General features: G+C 44.3%; 1 protein-coding gene across 1 annotated transcript in view; it reads left to right on the top strand.

The window, feature by feature from the left end:
• The window catches only part of nav2a (neuron navigator 2a), a 1,048,499-nt gene that overhangs the window by 813,243 nt on the left and 209,595 nt on the right, over nt 1-25,661 (top strand). The window contains exons 4-5 of the mRNA XM_048606898.1: nt 5,526-5,634; nt 8,648-9,037. Of these exons, the coding sequence (XP_048462855.1) occupies nt 5,526-5,634; nt 8,648-9,037 (499 nt within the window). The remainder of the gene's footprint in view (nt 1-5,525; nt 5,635-8,647; nt 9,038-25,661) is intronic.

The following is a 25,661-nucleotide window of genomic DNA, read 5'->3' as shown; positions in this document are numbered from 1 at the left end:
CCTGTTTGTTTCCTCTCCACCTATCCTCTCCTCTATCCCTCTTCTATCCGCCTCCCACTCTCTCCCTATTTATTTCAAAACCCCCTTCCCCTCCCCCTTTTCTGATGAAGGGTCTAGGCCCGAAACGTCAGCCTCTCTGCTCCTATGATGCTGCTTGGCCTGCTGTGTTCATCCAGCCCTGCACCTTGTTGTCTCAGCAACTGATGGATTTTGTTTAAACACACCATGTCTCTGTTACACTGGATTTTAACAGAGAGAACCTTTAACAGGTAAAATGACAAACCAAACTATTTAGGCTATTCCCATTAGCTCGCCTCCCAATTCCTACACCTAATTACTTCTTTACAACAGTGTGTCTGAACAGAAAGGTTACAATGTCACAGACATCTACTGCACCTTGAATGTATTTTCATTAACTTCAATGTTTTTCTCAAAACAAAATATTGAAGAAACTCTTAATGGGTGTTTTAATAAAAATAGATACTGCCAAGCAGGGTTTGAAATCAGCAAAATGTTGAAAATCTTTTTTGGAGATATTATGTTGTTATAATTTCTAACCTAACATCGCTGAATCAGCTCTGTTTAAATAATGTGAAATTGTCATTCTCCTCTATTACCTATTGCAACACTGAGAGCACTTCAAAGTGAATTGATTCATGTCATAAATTTACATTTCCAACACTAGATAATCTTACAGTTTATTAAAAAGAAACCAGTAGGACGCAGTTAACAATTTTTTCAAAAACTCCTGTCTCTGATAACAAAATCTTACAAATTCTCAGATCCAGTTTGATTGAAAATGACGAGAAAACATAAATTAACCTCCGATTTTTGTTCTGAAGACTGGAATGCATTCTCTTTTTTTTTGCAAGTGGGGAGGAACTGAGAGAAAAACGAACTGTGGCAATAGATCCTTCAATAGAGCAGGATTCAGTGCATTAAAGGTACTGAATGGGTGTTTTGTACTCTGAGGTTTGGCCAGCTCTTATTGTGCCTTTCTAGCTGTTTGTGCCCTGGCAGTCTTTAAAGGAAGACAAATAAAAGTATGAAAAAGAGAAACACCAGATGAATATTAAATGGTGTGAGGATTCAAAGCTGGCCTCTGTAATGACCAAAGTTTTGTCAATAAGTTGTTCTCTTGTGTGCCCGATCCAAGCACACAACAGGCATCTTTTTACCATCAGTCATTTTAAACAGCAGCTGAAGAATCCTGGAGAAAGGCAAACCAATCTCTTCGAAGCGAGGTCTGTAAACCCAGCTGAGAAGCTGCTGTTCTCCAAAGTTTGAACCTGGGGCTGAGCAACAAAGTTACACTCCCACAATTTGTAACCTGAATTGCATTTCTTATTGTGAGTTAGATATCTACTGAGAGCAGAGACGAACCCGACACAAGGGTTTCTTTGGCGTTTTAACAGGATAAAAAACGTTTTCCTCGAGTTGCAATAAGTCAAATGTCAACCAGGACGAGTAACTAAAAAGGTGCCTGTATGCTGTTTTTCCAAAAATGCATCAGCCAAGTGGTAGAAATCACTTTTATACATCTGAAACTGCTGGGCATTATGAAGCAAAACCAAGAAGCGCACTTGGCAACTCTCTGCTGTCTTGGGGCTACGCACGTGCCGTGAGAGAATCCAAACTATTTTACAAACCAAAAGTCCGAGATGATGTGAAACTGCTAGCCACTGCTGGAGAGCTCAGTTCTTCCCAGATTCTGAGGAAGACTCTTGGGTCAGAAAATGGATATTTAGAACGGGCCAAACCTGGATCTGCTGTGAGCAAGATTCCACAGCTTTGTGGATTGAGAAGCAGAAGACAGGAACAATTGGCTAAACCAGGATTAAGCCGAAGTGCTCGAGACAGGAGCTTGTCTATCGGTAGCAGCAGCAAATTATGTCAAGTGCACATTCAGCACACATGTGTATGGGAAGGAATTGCTCATGTTAATGAGCAGGGTTTGCTGAAAATGCTTGATTTTTATCAGACTCTCAACAGTAAGTATAATAATGATTGAAATTAAGGATAAAGGTATGCTGTTTGATATTTAAAGAAATTGTTCAAAATTCAAATAAAACAAAGAACTGTGGATGCTAAAGATCTGAAATAAAAACAGAAGTTGTTGAAGAAACTCAGCAAGTTTGGCAGCATCTGTGGAGAGAAAGCAGCATTATTGTTTTGAGCCCAGTATGACTCTTCTTCAGAACTTCCTGAAATGTTAACTCTGTTTTCTCCCAACGGATGCTGACAGACCTGCTGAGTTTTTCCAGCAATTTCTGTTTTTGTTTGAAATTCAAAACAATTTAACATTTATGGTTGCTGTTAAATGCCTTTAACATGGGGCTGCAGCACAGCTGGGAACTTAATTTGAGAGACTCACTGTTGAAAAGACAGGAAAATGGCGATGAACTTGGTAGGCAGCTTTCAAACCTTGAGCACTTTGGGTGGTAAATGGAGTAAAGGTAGACGTTTGTGAGGCGTTGAAGGTGTGTGATCGGAGGTGTTCTGTTTTACCATAGGGAATGGAAAAGGTGATTTTCAAGGGGAGGATGACAGGTTCAGAAGGGAGCCTCTGATGGTTAGATCATCCCTAAAGGATGAACATCTAAGTAAGAAACTCGGAGGCTACAATACTCCTGAATCTCACGTGTTTACGTACCTATCCAGCTAAGTTCAGTAACTCCAGCATAGGTTACCAATAAAACTTAAGACTTTGAGGAGGGAAGAAGAAATAACTTGGAGACAACCTGTCAAAACAATAGACTATCCATCTTATTACAGGCTCTGCAGGAGACGGGCACAGTGATACCATTAGTATTTATAGCTCAGACTGCTGTAGTAAAGATTGGTGAGGCAGGAGATAACCTCCTTGACCTGACACAACCTGTCCATCTTCTCTCCCACCTATCTACTCCTCCCATGTCTCTGACCAATCCCCACCACTGCCTACCTGCACTCACCTATCACCATCCCACCTCCCTTCCCCAGCCCCACCCCTCCTCTCTCTATTTATTTCAGAGCTCCCTTCCCCTTCCCCCATTTCTGAAAAAGAGTCCCAACCCGAAACATCAACTTTCCTGCTCCACTGATGCTGCCTGACCTGCTGTGTTCCTCCAGCTCCACACTGTGTTATCTCTGACTCCAGCATCGGCAGTTCTTACTATCGGTTGGTGAAGCAGAATATGTATGAAATCACAAATAGAATTTTGTAGGGCTAAATTTTGCTTATGGGTTTGGAACCCTAAAACAGGCTGGCACAGGGATATTCTAGGAAGCAACTGGAGTGAAACCCCCAAAATCAACATTCTGGGGGTTACCATTGACCAGAAACTGAACTGGACTAGGCATACTAAGTACTGTGTCTCTTAGAGTAGGTCAGAGGCTAGGAATACTGTGGTCAGTAACTCACCTCCTGACACCCTGAAACCTGTCCACTGTTAGACACAAATTAGGAGTGTGATGGGATATTCCCCCATTGGCCTGGATGAGTGCAGCTTCAACCACTCTCAAGAAGCTCAACACCATCCAGGCCAAAGTAGCCCATTTGTTTGGCACCAGCAGTGTGTACCATCTATAAAATGCACTGCAGAAATTAACTAAAGGTCCTTAGACAGGCCTTCCAATCCACTGACCACTGCCATCTAGAAGGACAAGGGCAGCAGATATATGGGAACACCACCAATTACAAGTTTCCCTCCAAACCACTCGGCATCCTGACTTGGAAATATATCGCCGTTCCTTTGGTGTCGTGGGGTCAAAATCCTGGAATTCCCTCCCTAACAGCACTGTGGGTCTACCTATAGCACACGGACTGCAGTGGCTTAAGAAGGCAGCTGGCCCCCACCACCTTTGGAAGGGCAAGTAGGGATAGGTAATAAATGCATGCCACATCTTATGAATTCATGAAAAAATCTTTTAATTGACTTCCTGTGAGGTTGCTATCCAATCAAAGGCTGAATAATCCCATGAGGAGAGTTAGGCATTGCTGAGGCAGATAAGCATCATGTAGGATTCTAAAAGTGTTGATATTGAGGAGTTCTCTAAGCACCACCCACAATGACAATGTCACGTGGACATGTGAACGGAACAGTTTAGGATCTGAAAGGAGTGAGGCCTGATGATCCTCAACGTCTGTATTATGTTATCTATCATATCAATGCATCCTGCAATGAGTCCCTAATATTTCTTGTTGACTACAAGAAGCACAGTTAGTTAGTTACACCATGAAATGGTTCTCCTCTATCACCTTAGACCAAGGTCCTGTAGTTTCCTCCAATTAAAGAAGATAATAGCAGTGACCTTCATTCTAAGCAGCAGGTTGATGAGAAACTATTTAAAATATCATCCGGATGAAATAGCAACAAAAAAAGGACAGCATTTGAGAATTATTCTAAGTACTGTTTGTGTATTTATATAAAAACATCAAAAAAGTTCAAGGTTAGGAATGAAATTCTAGAAAAATATTCCTTTCTTAATTATTTATAGCTGAATTGTTTTTATTTATGGATTGATTTGTAAGTGGATGATAGTTTGAGGCACAACTAGATATGCCTTTGTGGCATGAAAATGGAGTCAGAGAATCCCTCCCATGGAGAAGGAGGCCATTTGGCCCATCAAGTCTGCACTGACCCTCTGAAGACCATCCCACCCAGATCAATCCTATCCCTGTAAACCCACATTTACCATGGCTAACTTATCTAGCCTCCACATCCCTGGACACTATGGGACAATATAGCATGGCCAATCCACCTAACCTGCACAAAATTGGACTGTGAGAGGAAACCCACGCAGACAAGAGGAGAACATGTAAAGTTCACACAAACAGTCGCCCAAGGCTGGAATCGAGCCTGGGTCCCCAGTGCTGTGAGACAGCAGTGCTAACCACTGTTCCACCATGTTGCTGACTGTAAAGGAATATAAATTTCACTCGAGACGTGCAAGACTTGCAAGACTCTAAGAGTCATAGAGTCACACAGCATAGAAACAGTCCTTTCATACCAACTCGTCCATGCCAACCAGATTTCCTAAACTAGTTGCCTGCATTTGGCCCATATCCCTCTAAACCTTTCCTATCCATGTACCTGTCCAAATGTCTTTTAAATGTTGTAATTGTACCCATCTCTGCCACTTCCTATGGTAACTCGTTCCACATACACAACATCCTTTGCGTGAAAAAGTTGCCCCTCAGGTCCCTTTTAAATCTTTCGTCTCTCACCTTAAACCCTGTAGTTTTGTACTCCCCTACCCTGGGAAAAAGACCTTAGCTATTCACCTTATCTATACCCCTCATGATTTTATAAATCTCAATCAGGTCACCGCTCAACCTCCTACGCTCCAGGGAAAGAAGTCCCAGCCTATCCAACTTCTCCTTATAACTCAAACCTCCCAGTGTCGGTCACATCCTTGTAAATCTTTTTTGCACCCATTTCCAGTTTAAAAACATCCTGCCTGTAGCAGAACGGCCAGAATTGTATGCAATGACTGTGACTGCCCTGAAGCACTAACTTTCAGAGGCTTTTCTGTGTCTGTAGGGGAGGACCCAGAGACCCGAAGGCTACGCACTGTGAAGAACATTGCTGACCTCCGGCAGAACCTGGAGGAGACTATGTCGAGTTTACGGGGGACTCAGATCACACACAGGTACGAATCATCTCATCTTACTACAGCGTTTTCTTGCTTCCTCTCTTGGTTTCCGTCGGTGCTGAAGCAAAGAAAGTCGGCAGGGCGTTCAGTGCTCCAGCTGTGAACTTCAATACAACGGCAGTACATTGTTGGAGTGTTATACAGCACTGATCAAAAGCAGCACATTTCTGTTCAGTCAGGAACATAACTGAATGGTTACAATTGCTGAGAATGCTTCATAGGTTAAAAGCACAGCAAGGCTAAATTGTTAACACAGGCTTTTAATAAAATATAAGATTTAACATGAATCGTTTCAGTGTTTGCAATTTAAAACCCATATCTTTTTGTAAGAGGTGCAACAATTTGAAAGATTAGATTAATTTTAGAGACAGTTAAAGCATAGTGGGGCAGGAAAAAGGAAGTAGCACATATGTAACCCCTTTTAAATCCCCAGAATGTCCCATATCACTTGACAGCAATGATTGGTTTTAAAATGCAGTCTCCATTGTTACACAATCACACCATAGCCACTTTGTTTTGAACAAGGTCCCAGAGATCAGTGAGAGGAATGGTCGTTCCATCTGTTCTGAGAGTGTTGATTGAAGGATCCTTGACTTCATTTCTGATTCAAAAGACAAACCTCTGATTTTAACCCACTACCTGCCACATCCAAGGCAAATGCACCATTACTGACCAAGCTGGGATTTGTCTCATGTCCTGACTACACAGTTACTATCCACTAACTCTTCCAATGTAGAATTTCAAGGTGATTAAGTTATAATCCAAGCCATGACTTGGGTTTGAATACTTGTCATATCAGTTGAGAATGTTCACTCAGGCATGGTCAGTAATGTGACCATAAGAGAAATAACTGAGAACGTTTTTATTTTAACAGCCAATCAGATTTAAAAATGCTGATCTTTTTTTTTAAATAAAGTGCTTCGCTTTATGAAGAAACAAATGCTGTAAATTTTGTTTGGGGAGAGGTCATTGATCTGAAACAGAAACACTCTTTATCATCCCACAAATGGCCAACTCAGTGTTTCTGGTAATCCTGTTAAAATTCCATATTTTGGATTTCTCTGGCAGCCTAATTCTTCTCTCTTAATTATATTCAATGGATTTTTAATGTTTTGTTTTTGGAATGACCCAGAGAATTCTCTGCCACAGAAAGTGCTTGAGGCCAAAATACTAAGTGTTTTCAAGAAGGAGTTAGATATAGTTCTTAGGACTAAAAGGATCGAAGGATATGGGGAGAAAGCAGGAATAGGGGACTAAGTTGCATGGTAGCAAGAACTGCAGATGCTGGAGTCAGAGATAACAGTGTGGAGCTGGAGGAACACAGCAGGCCAGGCAGCACCAGAGGAGCAGGAAAGTCAACGTTTCGGGTTTGCACCCTTCATCACGACTGGGGAGGATGCAAACCAAACCTGAAACGTCTGACTTTCCTGTTCCTCTGATGCTGCCTGACCTGCTGTGTTCCTCCAACTCCACACTGCGTTGACTGAGTTGAATGATCAGCCATGATCATATTGAATGGCAGAGCAGGCTCAGAGGGCCAAATGGCCTATTCCTGCTCCTATTTTCTATATCTCAGTGACCGCCTTTGAGGTTCATCATGGTTATGAACTGGAAATAATTTTCAGATGTCTGGCCAGTTGAATGCACCTTTGCCTCCAGGCCAGGCAGTGCCTGTTACAGCCTGAATGGTTGAGCTTCATTTTGAACAACATGGCCCTGGACTTGTGTTGCACTTTCCTGAATGCAGCTGCTCTGTAATATCAAACTGTGTTCCTCTGGCCTGTGAACATTTTAATGGGTCTGTTGCAAAATGTACAAATTGTTGAGCACAGATTATTAGGAGTAGTTTAACAGAGCTGTAGTTTGACTCTTCACGTTGATAGGATCTTGTCTTTTGAAAAAAATATGGACTTATTAACAAAAGGCAGGGTTAGGTCGTGTCTCACAAACTTGATTGAGTTTTTTGAGATTGTGACAAAGGTGGCTGATGAGGGAAGGGTAGTGGATGTTGTCAAAATGGAATTGCGCAAGGCCTTTGACAAGGTCTTTCATGCCAGGCTAATACAGAAGGTGAAGTCAACTGGGATTCGTGGTGAGCTGGTAAGATGGATACAGAACTAGTTTAGTCATAGAAGACAGCGAGTAATGGTGGAAGGTTGGTTTTTCTGATTGGAGATCTGTGACCAGTGGTGTTCCACAGGGATCAGTGCTGGTATCCCTGTTGTTTGTAATGTATATACAGGAATGTCGAAGGATGAAAGCCAACCTGATAGAGGTTTACAAAAGTATGTGAGGTATGGATAGAATGGATACTCTGAATCTTTTTCCCCGGGTAGAAATGTCAATTACTAGGAGACATAGGTTTAAGATAAAAGGGGGTAAGTTTAAAGGAGATGTGAGAAGCAGGTTTTTTTACACAGAGGATGGTAAGTACCTGGAAAGCGCTGCAAGAGAAGCTGGTGGAGGCAGTTACAGAACAATTTAAGAGGCATCTTGATAGATACATGAATAAGCAGGGAATAGTGGGACAGGGGTTTTGCGAAAGGTTTTAGTTTAGAAAGGTGCAATGTGTTGGCACAAGCTTGGTGGACTAAGGGGCCTGTTCCTGTGTTGTACTGTTCTTTGTTTTTTTCTGAAATTTATGTTAAGTGGGAATGGTGACAACCATAAGATGTCGGAACAGAAGTAGGCCATTCTGTCCATCAAGTCTACTCTGCCACTCAACTCCTGCCTTGTCCTTGAACCTTTGATTACCTTACCAATTAAAAATCTGTCTATCACAGCCTTGAGTATACTTAACAGCCCAGTCTCGATCGACGCAGGCTGCCAGATCTGCTGAGTTTTTCCAGCAATTTCTGTTTTTGCTCTCTATCTTTGTATTCCATTCCGTTTCAAATAAAAGCAGTGTATGACCTGGTGCCGTTTTGGCAGTGGTTTGTTTTGCCCAGTTTGATTTTTATTGATTGGGTTTTGTTGCTTGCACCAATGGGAAGTTTCCTTTCCCTTTCAGCACGCTGGAAACAACGTTTGACAGCAGTGTTACCACAGAGATCAGTGGCCGCAGTATACTCAGCATGACAGGCAGGCAGGCCCCGTTGTCATGGCGACTCGGACAGTCCAGCCCCCGCCTTCAGGCCGGAGACGCTCCATCGATGGGGAACGGGTACCCTGCCCGGTCAAATGCCAGCCGTTACATCCACCCAGAGCCTGGCCGTTACGTGTACCCCACACCCCTCCGCAGGCAGCTGGCATCACGCAGCAGTAATGTGTGCCACTCGGATCTTCCCGAGAAGAGTGGGGACGACATGGACCTGGAGGGCATCAACATGGATGTAGCCGGATACATGAGCGATGGTGATGTCCTGGGCAAGAATCTACGAACTGATGATGTAGCGAGTGGGTAAGGAGTTTTTAATAAACAATATATTTCTCCTCTCATCTTTTATCATGCTGCCAAATGAGGTGAACACAGTGAGACAGGATAGATAAAGAGAAACTATTTCCACTGATTGGGGATTCTAGAACTAGGGGGCATGGTCTGAGGATTAGGGTCAGGCCATTCAGGAGAATTGTTAGGAAACACTTGTACACACAAAAGGTGGTAGAGTCTCTTCCACAAATGGCAGTGGATGCTGGACCAGTTGTTAATTTTAAATCTGAGAGAGATAAACTTGTCTTAAGCAAAGGTCAATTTTTCTCCCCTTAACCCAAAACCAGTAGTGCCAGTATAATTGCTGAATTCTTCTAACTTGGACTGGTTTCTAGACTGATGGCAGAACTGACGCATGGAGAGAGATTGGTTCAGTCAGGACTATATTTCACTGAAGTTCTGATGAATGAGGAGGATCACATAATAGCCTTGAAAGTTCTCACAGATTAGATAAGTTAAATGCTATTTTCAATGACTGGAGGGGGGGGGGGGGGGGGGGGGGGGGGGTCACAGTCTAAGGATATTGGGACTGGGTTGAGGAGAAATTTCTTCACCCAGAGAGTGGGGAGCCTGTGAAATTCTCTGCCACAAAAGCAGTTGTGACCCAAACATTGAATGTTTTCAAAAACAAGTTACATATTGTTTGTAGACCTGAAAGGATCAAAGGGAATGGGGCGAAAGCAGGAGCAGGGGACTGAGTTGGATGATCAGCCATGACTATATTGTATGGTGGAGCAAGCTCGATGGGCTGAATAGCTTATTCCTTCTCTCTTTTCTACGTTTCTATGGAACCTGATCTTGGGGCTTCGTACGACATTGCTAGTCACTCAAAACAAAAACTGAAATTGCTGGAGAAACTCAGCAGATCTGGTAGCATCTGTGGAGAGAAAGCAGGGTTAACACTTTGGGCTCAGTCCTCTCTTCAGGCACTTGGACCTGAAACGTTAACCCTGTTTCTCTCTCCGCAGATGCTGCCAAATCTGCTGAGTTTCTCCAGCAATTTCTGTTTTTGTTTCAGATTTCTAGCATTTTGCATTTCTTTGTTTCTGGATAGTTAGACACTCAACTAACTCAAATAACAAGGTGTGGAGCTGGATGAGCACAGCAGGCCAAGCAGCATCAGAGGAGCAGGAAGGCTGACATTTCAGGCCTAGACCCTTCTTCAGAAATGGGGGAGGGGAAGGGGATTCTGAAATAAATAGGGAGAGAGGGGGAGGCGGATAGAAGATGGATAGAGGAGACAGACAGGTCAAAGAGACGGGGATGGAGCCAGTAAAGGTGAGTGTAGGTGGGGAGTTAGGGAGGGGATAGGTCAGTCCAGGTAGGATGGACAGGCCAAGGGGGCGGGATGAGGCTAGTAGGTAGGAGATGGGGTTGGGGCTTGAGGTGGGAGGAGGGGATAGGTGGGAGGAAGGAGGGACAGGTTAGGGAGGTGGGGACAAGCTAGGCTGGTTTTGGGATGCGGTAGGGGGAGGGGAGATTTTGAAGCTTGTGAAGTCCACATTGGTACCATTGGGCTGCAGGGTTCCCAAGCGGAATATGAGTTGCTGTTCCAGCAACCTTCGGATGGCATCGTTGTGGCACTGCAGGAGGCCCAGGATGGACATGTTGTCTAAGGAATGGGAGGGGGAGTTGAAATGGTTCGCGACTGGGAGGTGCAGTTGTTAGTGCGAACCGAGTGTGGGTGTTCCGCAAAGCGGTCCCCAAGCCTCCGCTTGGTTTCCCCGATGTAGAGGAGTCCATAATGGGAACCGCGGATACAGTATGCCACATTAGCAGATGTGCAGGTGAACATCTGCTTGATGTGGAAAGTCTTCTTGGGGCCTGGGATGGGGGTGAGGGGGGAGGTGTAGGGGCAGGTGTAGCACTTCCTGCGGTTGCAGGGAAAAGTGCCGGGTGAGGTGGGGCTGGAGGGGAGTGTGGAGCAGACAAGGGAGTCACGGAGAGAGTGGTCCCTCCAGAAAGCAGATAAGGGTGGGGAGGGAAAAATGTCTTTGGTGGTGGGATCGGATTGCAGATGGCGGAAGTGTCGGAGGATGATGCGTTGGATCCGGAGGTTGGTGGGGTGGTACGTGAGGATGAGGGGGATTCTGTTTTGGTTGTTATTGCGGGGAGGGGGTGTGAGGGATGAGTTGCGGGAAATGCGGGAGACACGATCGAGGGCGTTCTCGACCACTGAAGGGGGGAAGTTGCAGTCCTTGAAAAACGAGGACATCTGAGATGTTCGGGAGTGGAATGCCTCATCCTGGGAGCAGATGCGGTGGAGGCGAAGGTGTTGGGAATAAGGGATGGCTCAACTAACTCAGTTTGGGATCAAAAACAAAGTTGCTGGAAAAGCTCAGCAGGTCTGGCGGCATCTGTGAAGAAGAAAACAGAGTTAATGTTTCGGGTCAGGTGACCTTTCCTCAGATGCTGCCAGACCTGCTGAGCTTTTCCAGCAACTTTGTTTTTGTTCCTGATTTACAGCATCCGCAGTTCTTTTGGTTTTAACTCAGTTTGGGAACTTCTTGTCATAACCTAATGTTGCCACAAGATGGCAAGAAATGTATTGCTTTCCCCTGCTGTAAGGAAAGTTTTTTACGCAGAGAGTGGTCGGAGCCTGGAATGCACTGCCAGAGGAGGTGGTGGAAGCAGGCACGTAGGTGACATTTAAGAGGCATCTGGATGGTTACATGATTAGGAAGGGAATATAGGGATACGGACCGAATAAGGGCAAAAAGTTTTTTTTTAGTTTAGTTAGTGCATGATGATCAGCACAGGCTTGGAGGGCCGAAGGGCCTGTTCCTGCGCTGTACTTGTCTTTTGTTCTTTTATTAAAGTGAATGGCCTGTCGGAGGATTTTTCCATTTGACTCCCCAGGGAATCAGTAGTCTCCAGGGAAATGTTAAGAATGATGCAAGCTGCAAACCTATTTAGACTTTCGGAGAGTTGATTTCTGAGGAATTGAGGGAATTACAGTCTTCAGGCCCCAGGTCGCTCTGTTGATTCACCAGCCTCAATGTCTTTACATTGAGCACATAGTCCTGTGCCTTGCTTTCCCTTCATAGTTGTACCTCCTGTCAAAGTCCCACGTTTTATCACATCTATCACATTTATCACAGGCTTATTTAGAGTGATATGGCACAAACGCAGGCAAACGGGACTAGTTCAGTTTAGGAAGCCTGGTTGGCATGGATGAGTTGTTTCTGTGCTGGATAAACCTCTATGACTCTATGTCCAAGTTGTATGTGGGGCAAGGGGCTGTATGATTGAACCTGTGACAGTGACCTGGGTGACATATTAGTAGCAAGGAGACAATGTTTGTTGGAAGCAGAGGCCATAAACTGTACCTTTCCAGCATTTAAATGGAGGAAATTGCAGCTCATTTGGGTCTGGATGTCAGATAAACAGTTGGACAGTACAGTGGAAGAGCTGAGAGACACAGTCATGCGAGTGAAGTGAGTGAAGCATCGACAGTGTCGATGTCAAAACAGAGACGCTGTCTATGGATCTGCCTGTCAAGGGGCCCTTACAGTAAATCCCATTTGCCACAGGCCAGCTCATTCCATTAAGTGATATCTTCCCAGTGCCTTTTCTAGTCGCTAAACAATATGTCAACCTTTGTGCCTGACATTGGATACTGTTAAACCATGAAAACTATTAAAGTCAGTTCCAGTCCTCACTTGTCACTGAGCTTGGAATCTGATATATGGACGTTAATTTTTTTGAAAAATGCCTTCTTACAGAGGAGACTTTTACGACTGACCTGAGTAGCGAGTTGATTTGCAAACCTTTCACCCTTTTTAATGTGTTAAAAGAGTATAACGACTATTGTAATTCAGTGGAGTAGAAAGAATATGAGAGTTACTTTTGACAAGAAGTTGATTTTCCACTATCTGTCTGCACGGGACAATTTAAACAAAGAGAAACTACAAAAAGGGACCTGGGGGGACTTGTGCATGACATACAGAAAGCTAGCACACAGATGCAGCAGGTAAGCAAGAAGGCCAATGGAATGTTGGCCTTTATTTCAAAGGGGCTGGAGTGTGTTTTTTTAATTCATTTATGGGATAAGGGCTTTGGTGGCTAGGCCAACATTTATTGTGCATCACTAATTGCCCAGATGGTAGTTAAGATCACCCACATTGCTGTGAGTCTGGAGTCACATGTAGGCCAGACCAGGCAAGGATGGCACTTTCCTTCCCTAAAGGACATCAGTGAACCAGATGGTGTTTTCCAACAATCCACAATGGATTCACAGTCATCATTTGACTTACTGCCATGGCAGGATTTGAACCCGGGTCCCCAGAACATTCCTTGGTCTCTAGATTAACATTCCAGCAATAATATAAATGGCTTCCCCTAAAGTAGAAGAGTAGAGAAATCTTATTACAACTGTACAAGGTGCTGGTGAGACCGCATCTGGAGTACTGAGAGCAGTTTTGGTTCCTTTATTTAGGGAAAGAAATCATTTCATTGGAGGCAGTTCTGAGAAAGTTCATTAGGATGATCCCTGGTATGGAGGGCTTGCCTTATGAGCAAAAGTTAACAGGTTGGGATGCTACTTATTGAAATTTAGAATAAGGAGAGGTAACCTCTTTGAAACATATTGGATTCTTCAGGGGCTTGACAGGATAAATGCTGAGAGGAGGTTCCACCTTATGGAAGAGTTTAGTATCAAAGGACATAGTCTCAGAAAAGAGGTCACACATTTAAGACTGAGATGAGGAGGAATTTCTTCTTTCAGAGGGTTGTGAGTCTTTGGAACTCCTAGCCACACAGATCTGTGGGGGCAGAGTCCTTGTGCATATTTAAGGCTAAGATAACTTCTTGATCAGTCGGAGAATTAAAGGTTATGGGGAAAGGGCAGGAAAGTGGACTTGAGGAATATTGGATCAGCCATGATCTTATTGAATGGCAGAGCAACCTCGAGAGCTGAATGTGGTGAAGATTAGTGGGAAGTCAGAGGATTGGGAAGTCTTTAAAAACCAGCAGAAGATAATTATAAAAGAAACAAGAGATGAGAAGATGAAATATAAGAGTAAGCTAGTTCATAATATAGAAGAAGATTGCAAGAGTTTATTTTAGATATCGAAAAGATAAGAGAGAGGCAAGAGTGAACATTGGACTGCTGGGAAATGAGGCTGGAGAAGTAGTAATGAGAAATAAAGAAATGGCTGAGGAACTGAATAGGTACTTTTCATCAGTTTGCACGGTGCAGGACACGAGCAGCATACCAGAATGTCAAGGGAGTTGGGGGCAGAGGTGAGTGTAGTGACCATCACGAAGGGGAAGGTGCTGGGGAGGCTGAAAGGTCCTGAAGGTGGACTGTATGTACTACACCCCAGAGTTCTGAAGGAGAAAGCTGGGGAGATTGTAGAGGCACTGATGGTGATCTTTCAGGAATTACTGGGGTCAGGGAGGGTCCTAAAGAGCTGTAAATACGGAACACCCCTGTTTAAGAAGGCAGAGAGGCAGAAGACAGGAAACTACAGGCCACTTAGCCTGACCTCGATTGTTGGTAAGATTTTACAGTCCATTATTGAGGATGAGATTACAGAATACTTGGAAGTGCATGGTAAAATAGGGCTGAGTCAGCATGGCTTGGTCAAAGGGCGGTCATATCTGACAAATCTGTTTGAATTCATTGAGGAGGTAACAAGCAAGTGAGACAAAGGAGAGCCAGTGGACATGATCTATTTGCATTTTAGAAGACCTTTTACAAGGTGCCACATAGGAGGGTTCTCAGTAAGATAAGAGCCCATAGTATTAGGGGTAAAGTACTGGCATCGATAGAGGATTGGCTGACTGGCAAAGATTAGGAATAAAGGAGTCTTTTTCAGGATGGCAGCCAGTCACTAGTGGAATTCTGCAGGGGCCCATGTTGGGATCACAACTATTCATGTTATACATTAACACAATGGCGAAGGAACTGAGGGCATTGCTGCTAAATTTGTAGATGACACAAAGATAGGTGGAGGGACAGATAGTGTTGAGGAAGTGAGAAAGCTGCAAAAGGACTTGGACAGGCTAAGAGATTGGGCAAAGAAGTCGCAGATGGGAAAGTGTGAGCCTGTGCATTTTGGTGGGAAGATTAGAAGCATAGACTATTTTCTAAATGGGGAAACCTTTGGAAATCTGAAGCACAAAGCAACTTGGGATTCCTAGTTCAAGTGTCTCTTAAGGTTATCATGCAGGTTCAGTTGACAGTTAGGAAAGCAAATGCAATGTTAGCATTCATTTCAAGAGGACTACAATATAAGAGCAGAGATGTGTTGCTGAGGCTGTATAAGGCTTTGGTCTGACAGCATTTGGAAAATTGTGAGCAGTTTTGAGTCCCATAAGTAAGGAAGGATGTGCTGGCCTTGGAGTGAGTCCAGAGGAGGTTTAGCAGAACGATCCCAGGGAAGAATGGCTATGAGGAGCAGTCAAGGATTCTGGATCTGTACTTGATGGAGTTTAAAAGGATGAGGGGGGAACTTACAGAATACTGAGAGGCCTGGATAGAGTGGATGTGGAGATGTTTCCACTAGTCAGAGAGACTAGGATCCGAGGGCACAGTCTTAGAGTGAAGGGCCAAACCTTTAGAACTGAGATGAGGAGGAATTTCTTCAGCCAGAGGGTGGTGAATCTGTGGAACTCATTGCCACAGAGGGCTGCGGAGACCACTTCACTCAGTTTAGTTAAGACAGAGATAGATAGGCTCTTGATTGATAAGGGGATCAAGGGTTACAGGGAGAAGGCAGAAGAATGGGGTTGAGAAACATATCGGCCATGATCAAATAGTGGAGCAGACTCAATGGGCTGAATGGCCTAACACTGCCAGTATGTCTTATGGTCGTATGATCACTATCCAGTCAGGTTCCAGTCATGAAAGCTATGTTTTGCAGCAACCCTACTGGCCACTTGAAGGAAGAAAGTCACTTGCACTGTGCCTTTCATGACTGTCCAATGATTCAATTTATGGCCAGTGAGGAGATTGGTTTGAAATGTAGTCATTGTCATGATGTAGGAAAATGTGGCAGCCAATTTGCACACAACAAGTTCCTATAAATAGCAATGAGGTAAATGTTTAGATAATGTATGTTTAAATGGTGTTGGTGAGGGATATGTACTGGTCGGTCACTGGAGAAAAATCCCCGTGCTTTTATTCAGAGGTTTCTGTCTGACATTTCACATTCGCTTGAGAGATGACATTCTCTCAGATCCGTGTTGGATTGTCTCCTCATTGTTGTTTAAAGCTGCAATCATCTGAGTTATGGATAAGCGTGTTACCCGCTGAGAGAAAGCTGGTACTTAGAGTCTTGGGGCATACAGCACGGGAACAGACCCTTTGGTCCAATTAGTCCATGCCGACCAAGTTTCCCAAACTAAACTAGTCCCGCTTGCCTGTGTTTGACCCATATCGCTGTAAACCTTTCCTATTCATAGTACTTATCCAAATGAATTTTAAATGTCGTAACTGTATTTGCATCCACCACTTTCTCTGGCAGTTCACTCCACATATGAACAACCCTCTGTGTGAAAAAGTTGCCCCTTTTAAATCTTTCTCTTAAAAATATGCCTCCCAGTTTTGAACTCACCCACTCGAAGGAAAAGACCTTTACTATTCACCTTATCAATGTCCCTCATTATTTTATAAAACTTGATAAGGTCACCCCTCAACCTCCTATGCTCCAGTAAGAAAAGCCCCAGTCTATTCAGTCTCTACTTATAACTCAAACCCTCCAGTCTCAGTAATATCCTTGTAAATCTTTTCTGAACCCTCTCCAATTCTGAAAGGACAATGGACTGTAAAATGTTGGTGTCTCACAGTTGCTTAGCACATTTAACTCTTAAGACAGTTCTTCCAAGCAATATTGCGATTTTGCTCCAGAAAGGGAAAAAAAAAGCTGAGGAGAAATGATTCTCAAGGTGTTGGAGTTTAATAAACATGTCAACGATTAAAAATTGACAGCTTGTATCTTGGAAGGATTTGCTGAATGTGGAGACATGAGAGAGCGTATAAATGATGGATGTTGCTGGCACTCCTGGTGAGCACTGACAGATTTCCAGTTGGCTGACTGTGCAACAGTTGAGCTTTGAAATCTGGTGAGATGAGGCCAAATTTTCTGCAAAGCAAACGCAGGTCATGGCTTCGCCCAGCAATAAAAATCAACATTTATTAATTTAAAACTCAATAAATTAAGTTTTAAAAATCTGGAATTGGAAGCGACTGAGGGTGACGGTGACTTGGAAATTGTCATCTATCGTTTGGAAAGCCTGTCTGATTCATTAATGTCCTTTGGCGAAGAGGATCTGCCATCTAGAAATTAGCCTACATGTGACTCCAGACCTGCAACAATGTAGTTGATTCTTATCTGCCCTTTGAAATGGACAAGAAAGCCACTCAGTTCAAGGGCATTTAAGAGCAACTTCTCAGGGACACCCACATCACACTGAAAGAATAAGTAATAATAAAGTTACCACCTCCAGAAGTGTAATCACTGCTGCTTTTCTGTGCAATTTAAATGCAGGGAAGCAAATTCCAGTTCCTGTAAATACGAATAATAATTTACATTTCAATATCAAATTTAAATCCAGAAGATGTGTGTATAAGTGATCAGCACTGACATTGACACTGCATTAGAAAAGGTAAAGTTTCCATTGTCTTAACAGACTAGGGGGCTGTACTGTCACGAGAGAGAGAGAGAGAGAGAGATGACAGGTGGTGGTTTAACCTAAGGGCCATCATGTCTCAAGGGAGACACTGCGAAGGAGAGTCCTTCACACTAACCTCAGTTGGTGCAGGACTTCACCCTGTGTTGTTGGTGTCACGCTGCACTGTTGCTCACCCAACTGAGCTAACTGACCTCCAAATAATGCAAGTTTATATGGTCATCAAATAACCATGGGCGTCTTAGTGAGGAGAGCTGTACAAATTCTGACAGGAAAATTTCTAAGCCTTAACACACTGCGTGGAAATGTAGAACATTTCCTGTAAATTTTTAGCTGAATATAAAAATGTAGACCATATTTTTATTGGCCGTGAGGCTTCCCCAGTGATTTAACCATCAAAAGCTTCGACCGCAGGGAGCGGAAAGGTAAAACAGAAAATGCGAGGAGACACTTGACAGGTTTGACAGCGTTTGTGGAGAGTGAAACAGAATTAAATTACAGATTAAGAGATAACAAGGTGGAGAGCTGGATGAACACAACAGGCCAAGCAGCATCAGAGGAGCAGGAAGGCTGACGTTTTGGGCCTTCCTGCTCCTCTGATGCTGCTGTGTTCATCCAGCTCTACACCTTGTTATCTCAGATTCTCCAGCATCTGCAGTTCCTGCTATCTCTGACTTACAGGTTAACAACCTTTTGTTCAGTTCCCTGGCCTTGAAGAGCTTCGCTGATCTGAACATAATGGATTTATAACACTGAGATAACAAGGTGTAGAGCTGGATGAACACAGCAGGCCAAGCAGCATCAGACGAGCAGGAAGGCTGACGTTTCGGGCCTAGACCCTTCTTCAGAAATGGGGGAGGGGAAGGGGGTTCTGAAATAAATAGGGAGAGAGGAGGAGGCGGATAGAAGATGGATAGAGGAGAAGATAGGTGGAGAGGAGACAGACAGGTCAAAGGGGCAGGGATGGAGCCAGTAAAGGTGAGTGTAGGTGGGGAGGTAGGGAGGAGATAGGTCAGTCCAGGGAGGACGGTCAGGTCAAGGGGGCGGGATGAGGTTAGTAGGTAGGAGATGGGGGTGGGGCTTGAGGTGGGAGGAGGAGAATAGGTGGGAGGAAGAACAGGTTAGGGAGGCGGGGATGAGCTGGGCTGGTTTTGGGATGTGGTAGGGGGAGGGGAGATTTTGAAGCTTGTGGAGTCCACATTGATACCATTGGGCTGCAGGGTTCCCAAGCGGAATATGAGTTGCTGTTCCTGCAACCTTTGGGTAGCATCGTTGTGGCACTGCAGGAGGCCCAGGATGGACATGTCGTCTGCGGAATGAGAGGGGGAGTTGAAATGGTTCGCAACTGGGAGGTGCAGTTGTTTAGTGCGAACCGAGCGTAGGTGTTCTGCAAAGCGGTCCCCAAGCCTCCGCTTGGTTTCCCCGATGTAGAGGAGGCCACAACGGGAACAGTGGATGCAGTATACCACATTAGCAGATGTGCAGGTGAACATCTGCTTGATGTGGAAAGTCTTCTTGGGGCCTGGGATGGGGGTGAGGGGGGAGGTGTAGGGGCAGGTGTAGCACTTCCTGCGGTTGCAGGGAAAAGTGCCGGGTGAGGTGGGGCTGGAGGGGAGTGTGGAGCGGACAAGGGAGTCACGGAGAGAATAGTCCCTCCGGAAAGCAGATAAGGGTGGGGAGGGAAAAATGTCTTTGGTGGTGGGGTCGGATTGCAAATGGCGGAAGTGTCGGAGGATGATGTGTTGGATCCGGAGGTTAGTGGGGTGGTACGTGAGGACGAGGAGGATTCTATTTTGGTTGTTATTGCGGGGAGGGGTTGTGAGGGAGGAGTTGCGGGAAATGCGGGAGACACGATCGAGGGCGTTCTCGACCACTGAAGGGGGGAAGTTGCGGTCCTTGAAAAACGAGGACATCTGAGATGTTCGGGAGTGGAATGCCTCATCCTGGGAGCAGATGCGGTGGAGGCGAAGGAATTAGGAATAGGGGATGGCATTTTTGCAGGAAGGTGGGTGGGAGGAGGTGTATTCTAGGTAGCTGTGGGAGTCGGTGGGCTTGAAATGGATATAGGTTTCTAGGTGGTTGCCCGATATGGAGACAGAGAGGTCCAGGAAGGAGAGAGAGATATTAGAGATGGTCCAGGTGAACTTAAGGTTGGGGTGGAAGGTGTTGGTTAAGTGGATGAACTGTTCGAGCTGCTCGTGGGAGCACGAGGCAGCGCCAATACAGTCATCAATGTAACGGAGGAAGAGGTGGGGTTTAGGGCCAGTGTAGGTATGGAAGAGGGATTGTTCCACTTAACCTACAAAGAGGCAGGCATAGCTTGGGCCCATGCGGGTACCCATGGCCACCACCTTTGTCTGTAGGAAGTGGGAGGAATTGAAAGAGAAGTTGTTGAGGGTGAGGACGAGTTCGGCTAAGCGGATGAGGGTGTCAGTGGAGGGGGACTGGTCGGGCCTGCGGGACAGGAAGAAGCGGAGGGCTTTTAGGTCATCTGTATGGGGAATGCTGGTGTATAGGGACTGGATGTCCATGGTAAAGATGAGATGTTGGGGACCGGGGAATTGGAAGTTCTGGAGGAGTTGGAGGGCGTGGGTGGTGTCACGGACGTAGGTGGGGAGTTCCTGGACTAAGGGGGAGAAAATGGAGTCGAGATAGGTGGTGATAAGTCCGGTGGGGCAGGAGCAGGCGGAGACAATGGGTCGATCAGGGCAGTCAGATTTGTGGATTTTGGGAAGGAGATAGAAGCGGGCGGTGTAGGGTTGGGGAACGATGAGGTTGGAGGCTGTGGGTGGGAGGTCAGCTGAAGTGATGAGGTTGTGGATGGTTTGGGAGATGATGGTTTGGTGCTCGGGGGTGGGGTCATGATCAAGAGGGCGGTAGGAGGAGGTGTCGGAGAGTTGGCATCTGGCCTCGGCGATGTAGAGGTCAGTGCGCCATACTACAACTGCGCCTCCCTTGTCGGCGGGTTTTATGGTGAGGTTGGGATTGGAGCGGAGGGCTGCACGTTCTGTGGGGGAGAGGTTGGAGTGGGTGAGAGGGGTGGAGAGGCTGAGGCGATTGATGTCTCGATGGCAGTTGGAGATGAAGAGGTTGAGGGAGAGTAGGAGGCCTTGGGGTGGTGTCCAGGAGGAGGGGGTGTGTTGGAGGCGGGAGAAGGGGTCAGTGGAGGGAGGGTTAGGCTCACGGTTGAAGAAGTAAGCGTGGAGGCGGAGGCGGTGGAATTCAGGTACAGTTTAGTGAACTCTCCAGCACTTCCTGTTTTTATTTCGGCATCCGCAGTTCGTTGTTTTATTTTTGTGTTTGATGACATGTCATGTTTAAATGTCAAAGTGTTTGCACATAGTAACTGAGAAGGCAAACTGTTGGATGATAAGGTTAATGAATACAAAGTTCACTAAACTGTACCTGAATTCCTGAGATGCCTTGTTCATCTCAAAATACAGTTGCTGTTATTTTGTAAGAAAATGGCAGAGTTTTCATGTGATGAGTAGATTGATGTTTCTATTAGCTTCTTAATATTTGGGCTGGATTTTGCAGGAAGAATCATAGTGAACTTGTCAATGCTTATCACTATCATGAACAATTAATTGGACAGCACATTCATCCTCCAAAAATGCACAGTTAAATGTAGAAATCAAAAAAAAACCATTGTCATTTGCTCAATTTCTTCACACACAATTTAACATCAGTATTTTGAGAGAACCAGCATAAAACATGCAAAGGATGTGACTTTATGCTAATTTTCAATTGAATATTTCAGGTGAAATGAAGAAGTATGAGAAACGAGTCTTAATTAATGCCAGACAGCTACTCTATCACTGAAAATTCATTTTTCCAAATGTGGAGTCTCATTCCTTGAAATTTAAATTATGGTTGGAGATGTTTTAAGTAAGCATTCTTCAATTTGATTGCCTTTGCTTACCTTGTTCACACACACCCCTCGATTCCCCACTGTAGAGGCATTGAGCATTTTGAAAATCTGATCAGGTCAAGCAGCTGCTCAAAAACCCTTTTTGCCAGAAGCTATAGACATGCATTCACCACTGATCATTCAATTCTATGGGAATGAACTCTGATAGTGGTTTTTCCCCTTAAATTATGTTGACTAACAGCAATTGCTACCAATAAACCAGCTTTTCAATTTCAGGCATTAATTGAATCCAGTGCCTACTATGGTGGGATTTGAACCCATTTCACCAGAATATTATCTAAGCTGCTGGTTGACTAACCTAGTAATGTACCACTGGGCCACCACAACTTGCTGAAATGAATAGGCCATTCTTTAAAATAGATATTGTTTTAGATTGTTTCCTGTGTGTGCACAATCATCGATTTTTTTTTCTAGTAGATTTTGTATTGTTTCCTGTATTCACTGGATGGTTTTCCTGTATTGACATTGTCCTGTTAATCTCTATATTGTATCCTTCAGAGTAAGAAATTAGTTTGGCTCAGTTGCTAGCACTCTTGTGTGACACAAAATGTTGTCAGTTCCAATTTTACTCTTAATTTTGACAAAACTATCTATTTAATATATAAATGAGGCACTATTTTTCAGTCATTCACAGGATATGGGCACTGCTGGCTAGGCAGCATTTATTGACCATCCCTAATTGCCCAGAGGGCAGTTAAGAGTCAACCACATTGCTGTGGGTCTGGAGTCACATGTAGGCCAGATCAGGTCAGGATGGAAGCTTCCTTCTGTAAGGGACATTAGTGAATAAAGTGGATTTTTCCTGACAGTCAGCAATAAATTCATGGTAATCATTAGATTCTTAATTCCAGATCTCTTTCCTTTGTGAATTCAAATTCCTGCATCTGCTATGGCAGGATTCAAACCTGGGTTGCCAGAATAATATCTGGGTCTTTGGATTAATAGTCCAGCGATAATACCACTAGGCCATTGCCTCCCCTAAATCATGGTATACTATTGATGCCTTCTTTTAGAGAACATATGAAAAGATGCTCCGTCCAATTTGACCTCAAGCCGAGCTTCTGACATGTATTTTCACTTCCTCAAAGACCACTTCCTTTTTGAACTCAATCGACACACTGTCGGTCATCCCCTACCTTGTTTGCATCAATCAAACCTGTGCTCACTGACCTACACTGGTTTCAGCATCTGGCAGTGCCTGAAAGGAGGTGGTGTTACTGTAGTAAAGTCATCACTGGACTAGGAATCTACATGCCCAGGGTAATGCTGTGGGGCATGGGTTTGAATCCCAGCACAGTAGATGGTGAAAGTTGAATTCAGTAAAACTCTGGAATGTTAATAAGTCGCTAGCCTACTGGTGACCATGTAACGACTGTTGATTTTCATTTTTAATAAAAACCATCTGGTTCACTAATGTTAATTAGGAAAGAAAACATGCCATCCTTACCTGGCCTGGCCTCTAGACCCACAGCAATGTGAATCGTAGAATCCCTTCATTGCAGAAAGATGCCATTCAGCCCATCAGGTCTGCACCTCCAAAAAGCATCAGACCCACAAACCGCAACCCCTACCCCCTTAGTACCACTTGGGCCTTTTCCTATGGCCAGTCTACCTAACCTGCACAACTCTGGATTTTGGTCGGAAACTGGAGCACCCAGAGGAAACTCATGCTGACATGGGAAGAACGTGCAAACTCCACACAGAGGGTGGAATTGAACCCAAGTCTCTGGTGCTGTAAGGCAGCAGTCCTAACCAGTGTTGTTGACTCTTATCTGCCCTCTGAGTAATTAGGGTTGGGTAATAAATGCTGACTCCTAATACCACTAGGCCATTGCCTCCCCTAAATCATGGTATACTATTGATGCCTTCTTTTAGAGAAGATATGAAAAGATGCTCTGTCCAATTTGACCTCAAGTTGAGCTTCTGACATGTATTTTCACTTCCTCAAAGACCACTTCCTTTTTGAACTCAATCGACACACTGTCGATCATCCCCTACCTTGTTTGCATCAATCAAACCTGTGCTGACTGACCTACACATCCCATGACCCAATGAAAAATGGGGAGATGGAGCCCAGTGAGAGAGAGAACAGCATTGGCCAGTCAATGGAATGGGTAGAGGTCAGCCTGGGAGAATCAGTAGCTGCTAGTGAGGAGTGTTAGTGGCTGACAATGGGATGTTTGTGGTACTAGTGCATGTGATGACAAGGCCTGGGATGTGGGGTGTGGGATTCAGGGTAAGGACATGGAAGAGCCTTAAAATTATTGACCTTGATATTGAGACCAGAAAGCTGCAGGATCCCCAGGCAGAAAATGAGATGCTGTTGTTTCTGTTTGTGTTGAGCTCTGTAGCAAGCCTGAGATAGACATGTTGGCCAGGTAACATGGTGGTGTGTTGGAAGGCACTGAACTTCCTGAGGATCCTAAGCTGCCTGCTACCTGCCATTTCAACACACGACCCTGTTCCCTGGCCAACAGCTTCACTAGCCAGGAAGCATTTGGTTGTGAAAGATGCTAGATAATTTTCATTTTCCCCTGCATTAATGCATCTGCTTTGAACAGCAGAGGTAAAGCATACCTTTGGAGGTGATGGACAATCAGTGTTTTAGTGTCAGATTGTGAAGTAGTTTACAGGAACCTTTGATGCATTGTGTGAATAAATCATACTTCTCTGACTTACTTCAAAACCAGCATCAAGTTGCTGTTGAATAACATGCCACCTAATGGTAGTTTGTACAAAGTACAGTCATGCTTGTGATGTTTTAGTTGGCAACACTTTTGTACTATCTCTTGGCTTACAGTCAAGAATTCTAGCAACACAAAGAAGCCTTGATAGATGAACTGCTGATTCTGACAAATCTGTACAAGCTGATGTACTTTAGCAATGAGTTATAATTTTAACTCTGAGAAATTGTTATCATACATTATTAGCAAGATTAACTTCTGAGTGACTCAGTATCTAAGTGATAAAACTTAAGGGAGAGCTACTTGCAAAATGCTCATTGTTCAATAACACTGTAAGAAAGTCACTTTCAACATGTATAACCAGAGACTGATTTCTCTTTTTTTTAAATCTGTCATTAGTGATTCTTTTCAAGAAAGAGCTAGTTTAGCAAATCATTCCAGTTTACAAATTGAGACCATTAAACTTTATTCCTGCTTCTTCCTGAAATTTCATGACATTCTGGAACTCCCATCCCTCATGACATTCTGAGTATCCCTACATCCTATGCACTGTGATAACAAGGTGTAGAGCTGGATGAGCACAGCAGGCCAGGCAGCAACAGAGGAGCAGGAAAGCTGACCTTTCGGAACATTTTCTGAAGAAGGGTCCAGACCCGAAGTATTAGCTTTCCTGCTCCTCTTACACTGCCTGGCCTGCTGTGTTCATCCAGCTCTACACCTTGTCATCTCAGATTCTCCAGCATCTGCAGTTCCTACTATTTCATCCTATACACTGCAGTGGTTTAAGAAGGCAGCTCACCACCACCATCTCAAGGGCGAAGTCAGAAGTTAAATAAACCTGTTGGACTATAACCTGGTGTCATGTAACTTTTGACTTTGTCCACCCCAGTCTAACACTGGCATCTCCACACCATGGCTACCTTCTTAAGGGCAATTAGGGAAGCATAATAAACACTGATCTAGCCAGTGACACCCACATCCAATGAACAAAAAAAGAAAGATCTGTGCTACATTTAATCAGCACCTTGCATTTTCATATTTTCTTTATAAGTTTCTAAGCTGCTGCACATTTTCATTTCCCATGTCTCTCAACAAATTGAGAGTTAAGAATTTTGATCGCTCATTTAAAAAGTTAAATATCACCCAGTGATATAGGAACAATAATAGTTAACTGGTGTGAATTAATGGTTCTGTGCCTCGTTTCACCTTTGTCACTAGTTAATCAACAGTAAAAGCAACACTTAAGTCAGCAGCTCATGGAAACTTTGAACACAAAGTGGAAGTGTCTAATTAAAGTAAATTTTTATTGCTCTGAAATGGCTTTCCAGGTCATGGGAATATG

Source organism: Rhincodon typus, chromosome 17 (assembly GCF_021869965.1).
Source record: "Rhincodon typus isolate 14 chromosome 17, sRhiTyp1.1, whole genome shotgun sequence".
Lineage (NCBI taxonomy): Eukaryota > Metazoa > Chordata > Chondrichthyes > Orectolobiformes > Rhincodontidae > Rhincodon > Rhincodon typus.
Note: the sequence above shows the minus strand (reverse complement) of the source record. Positions and strands in the feature narration are given on the sequence as shown.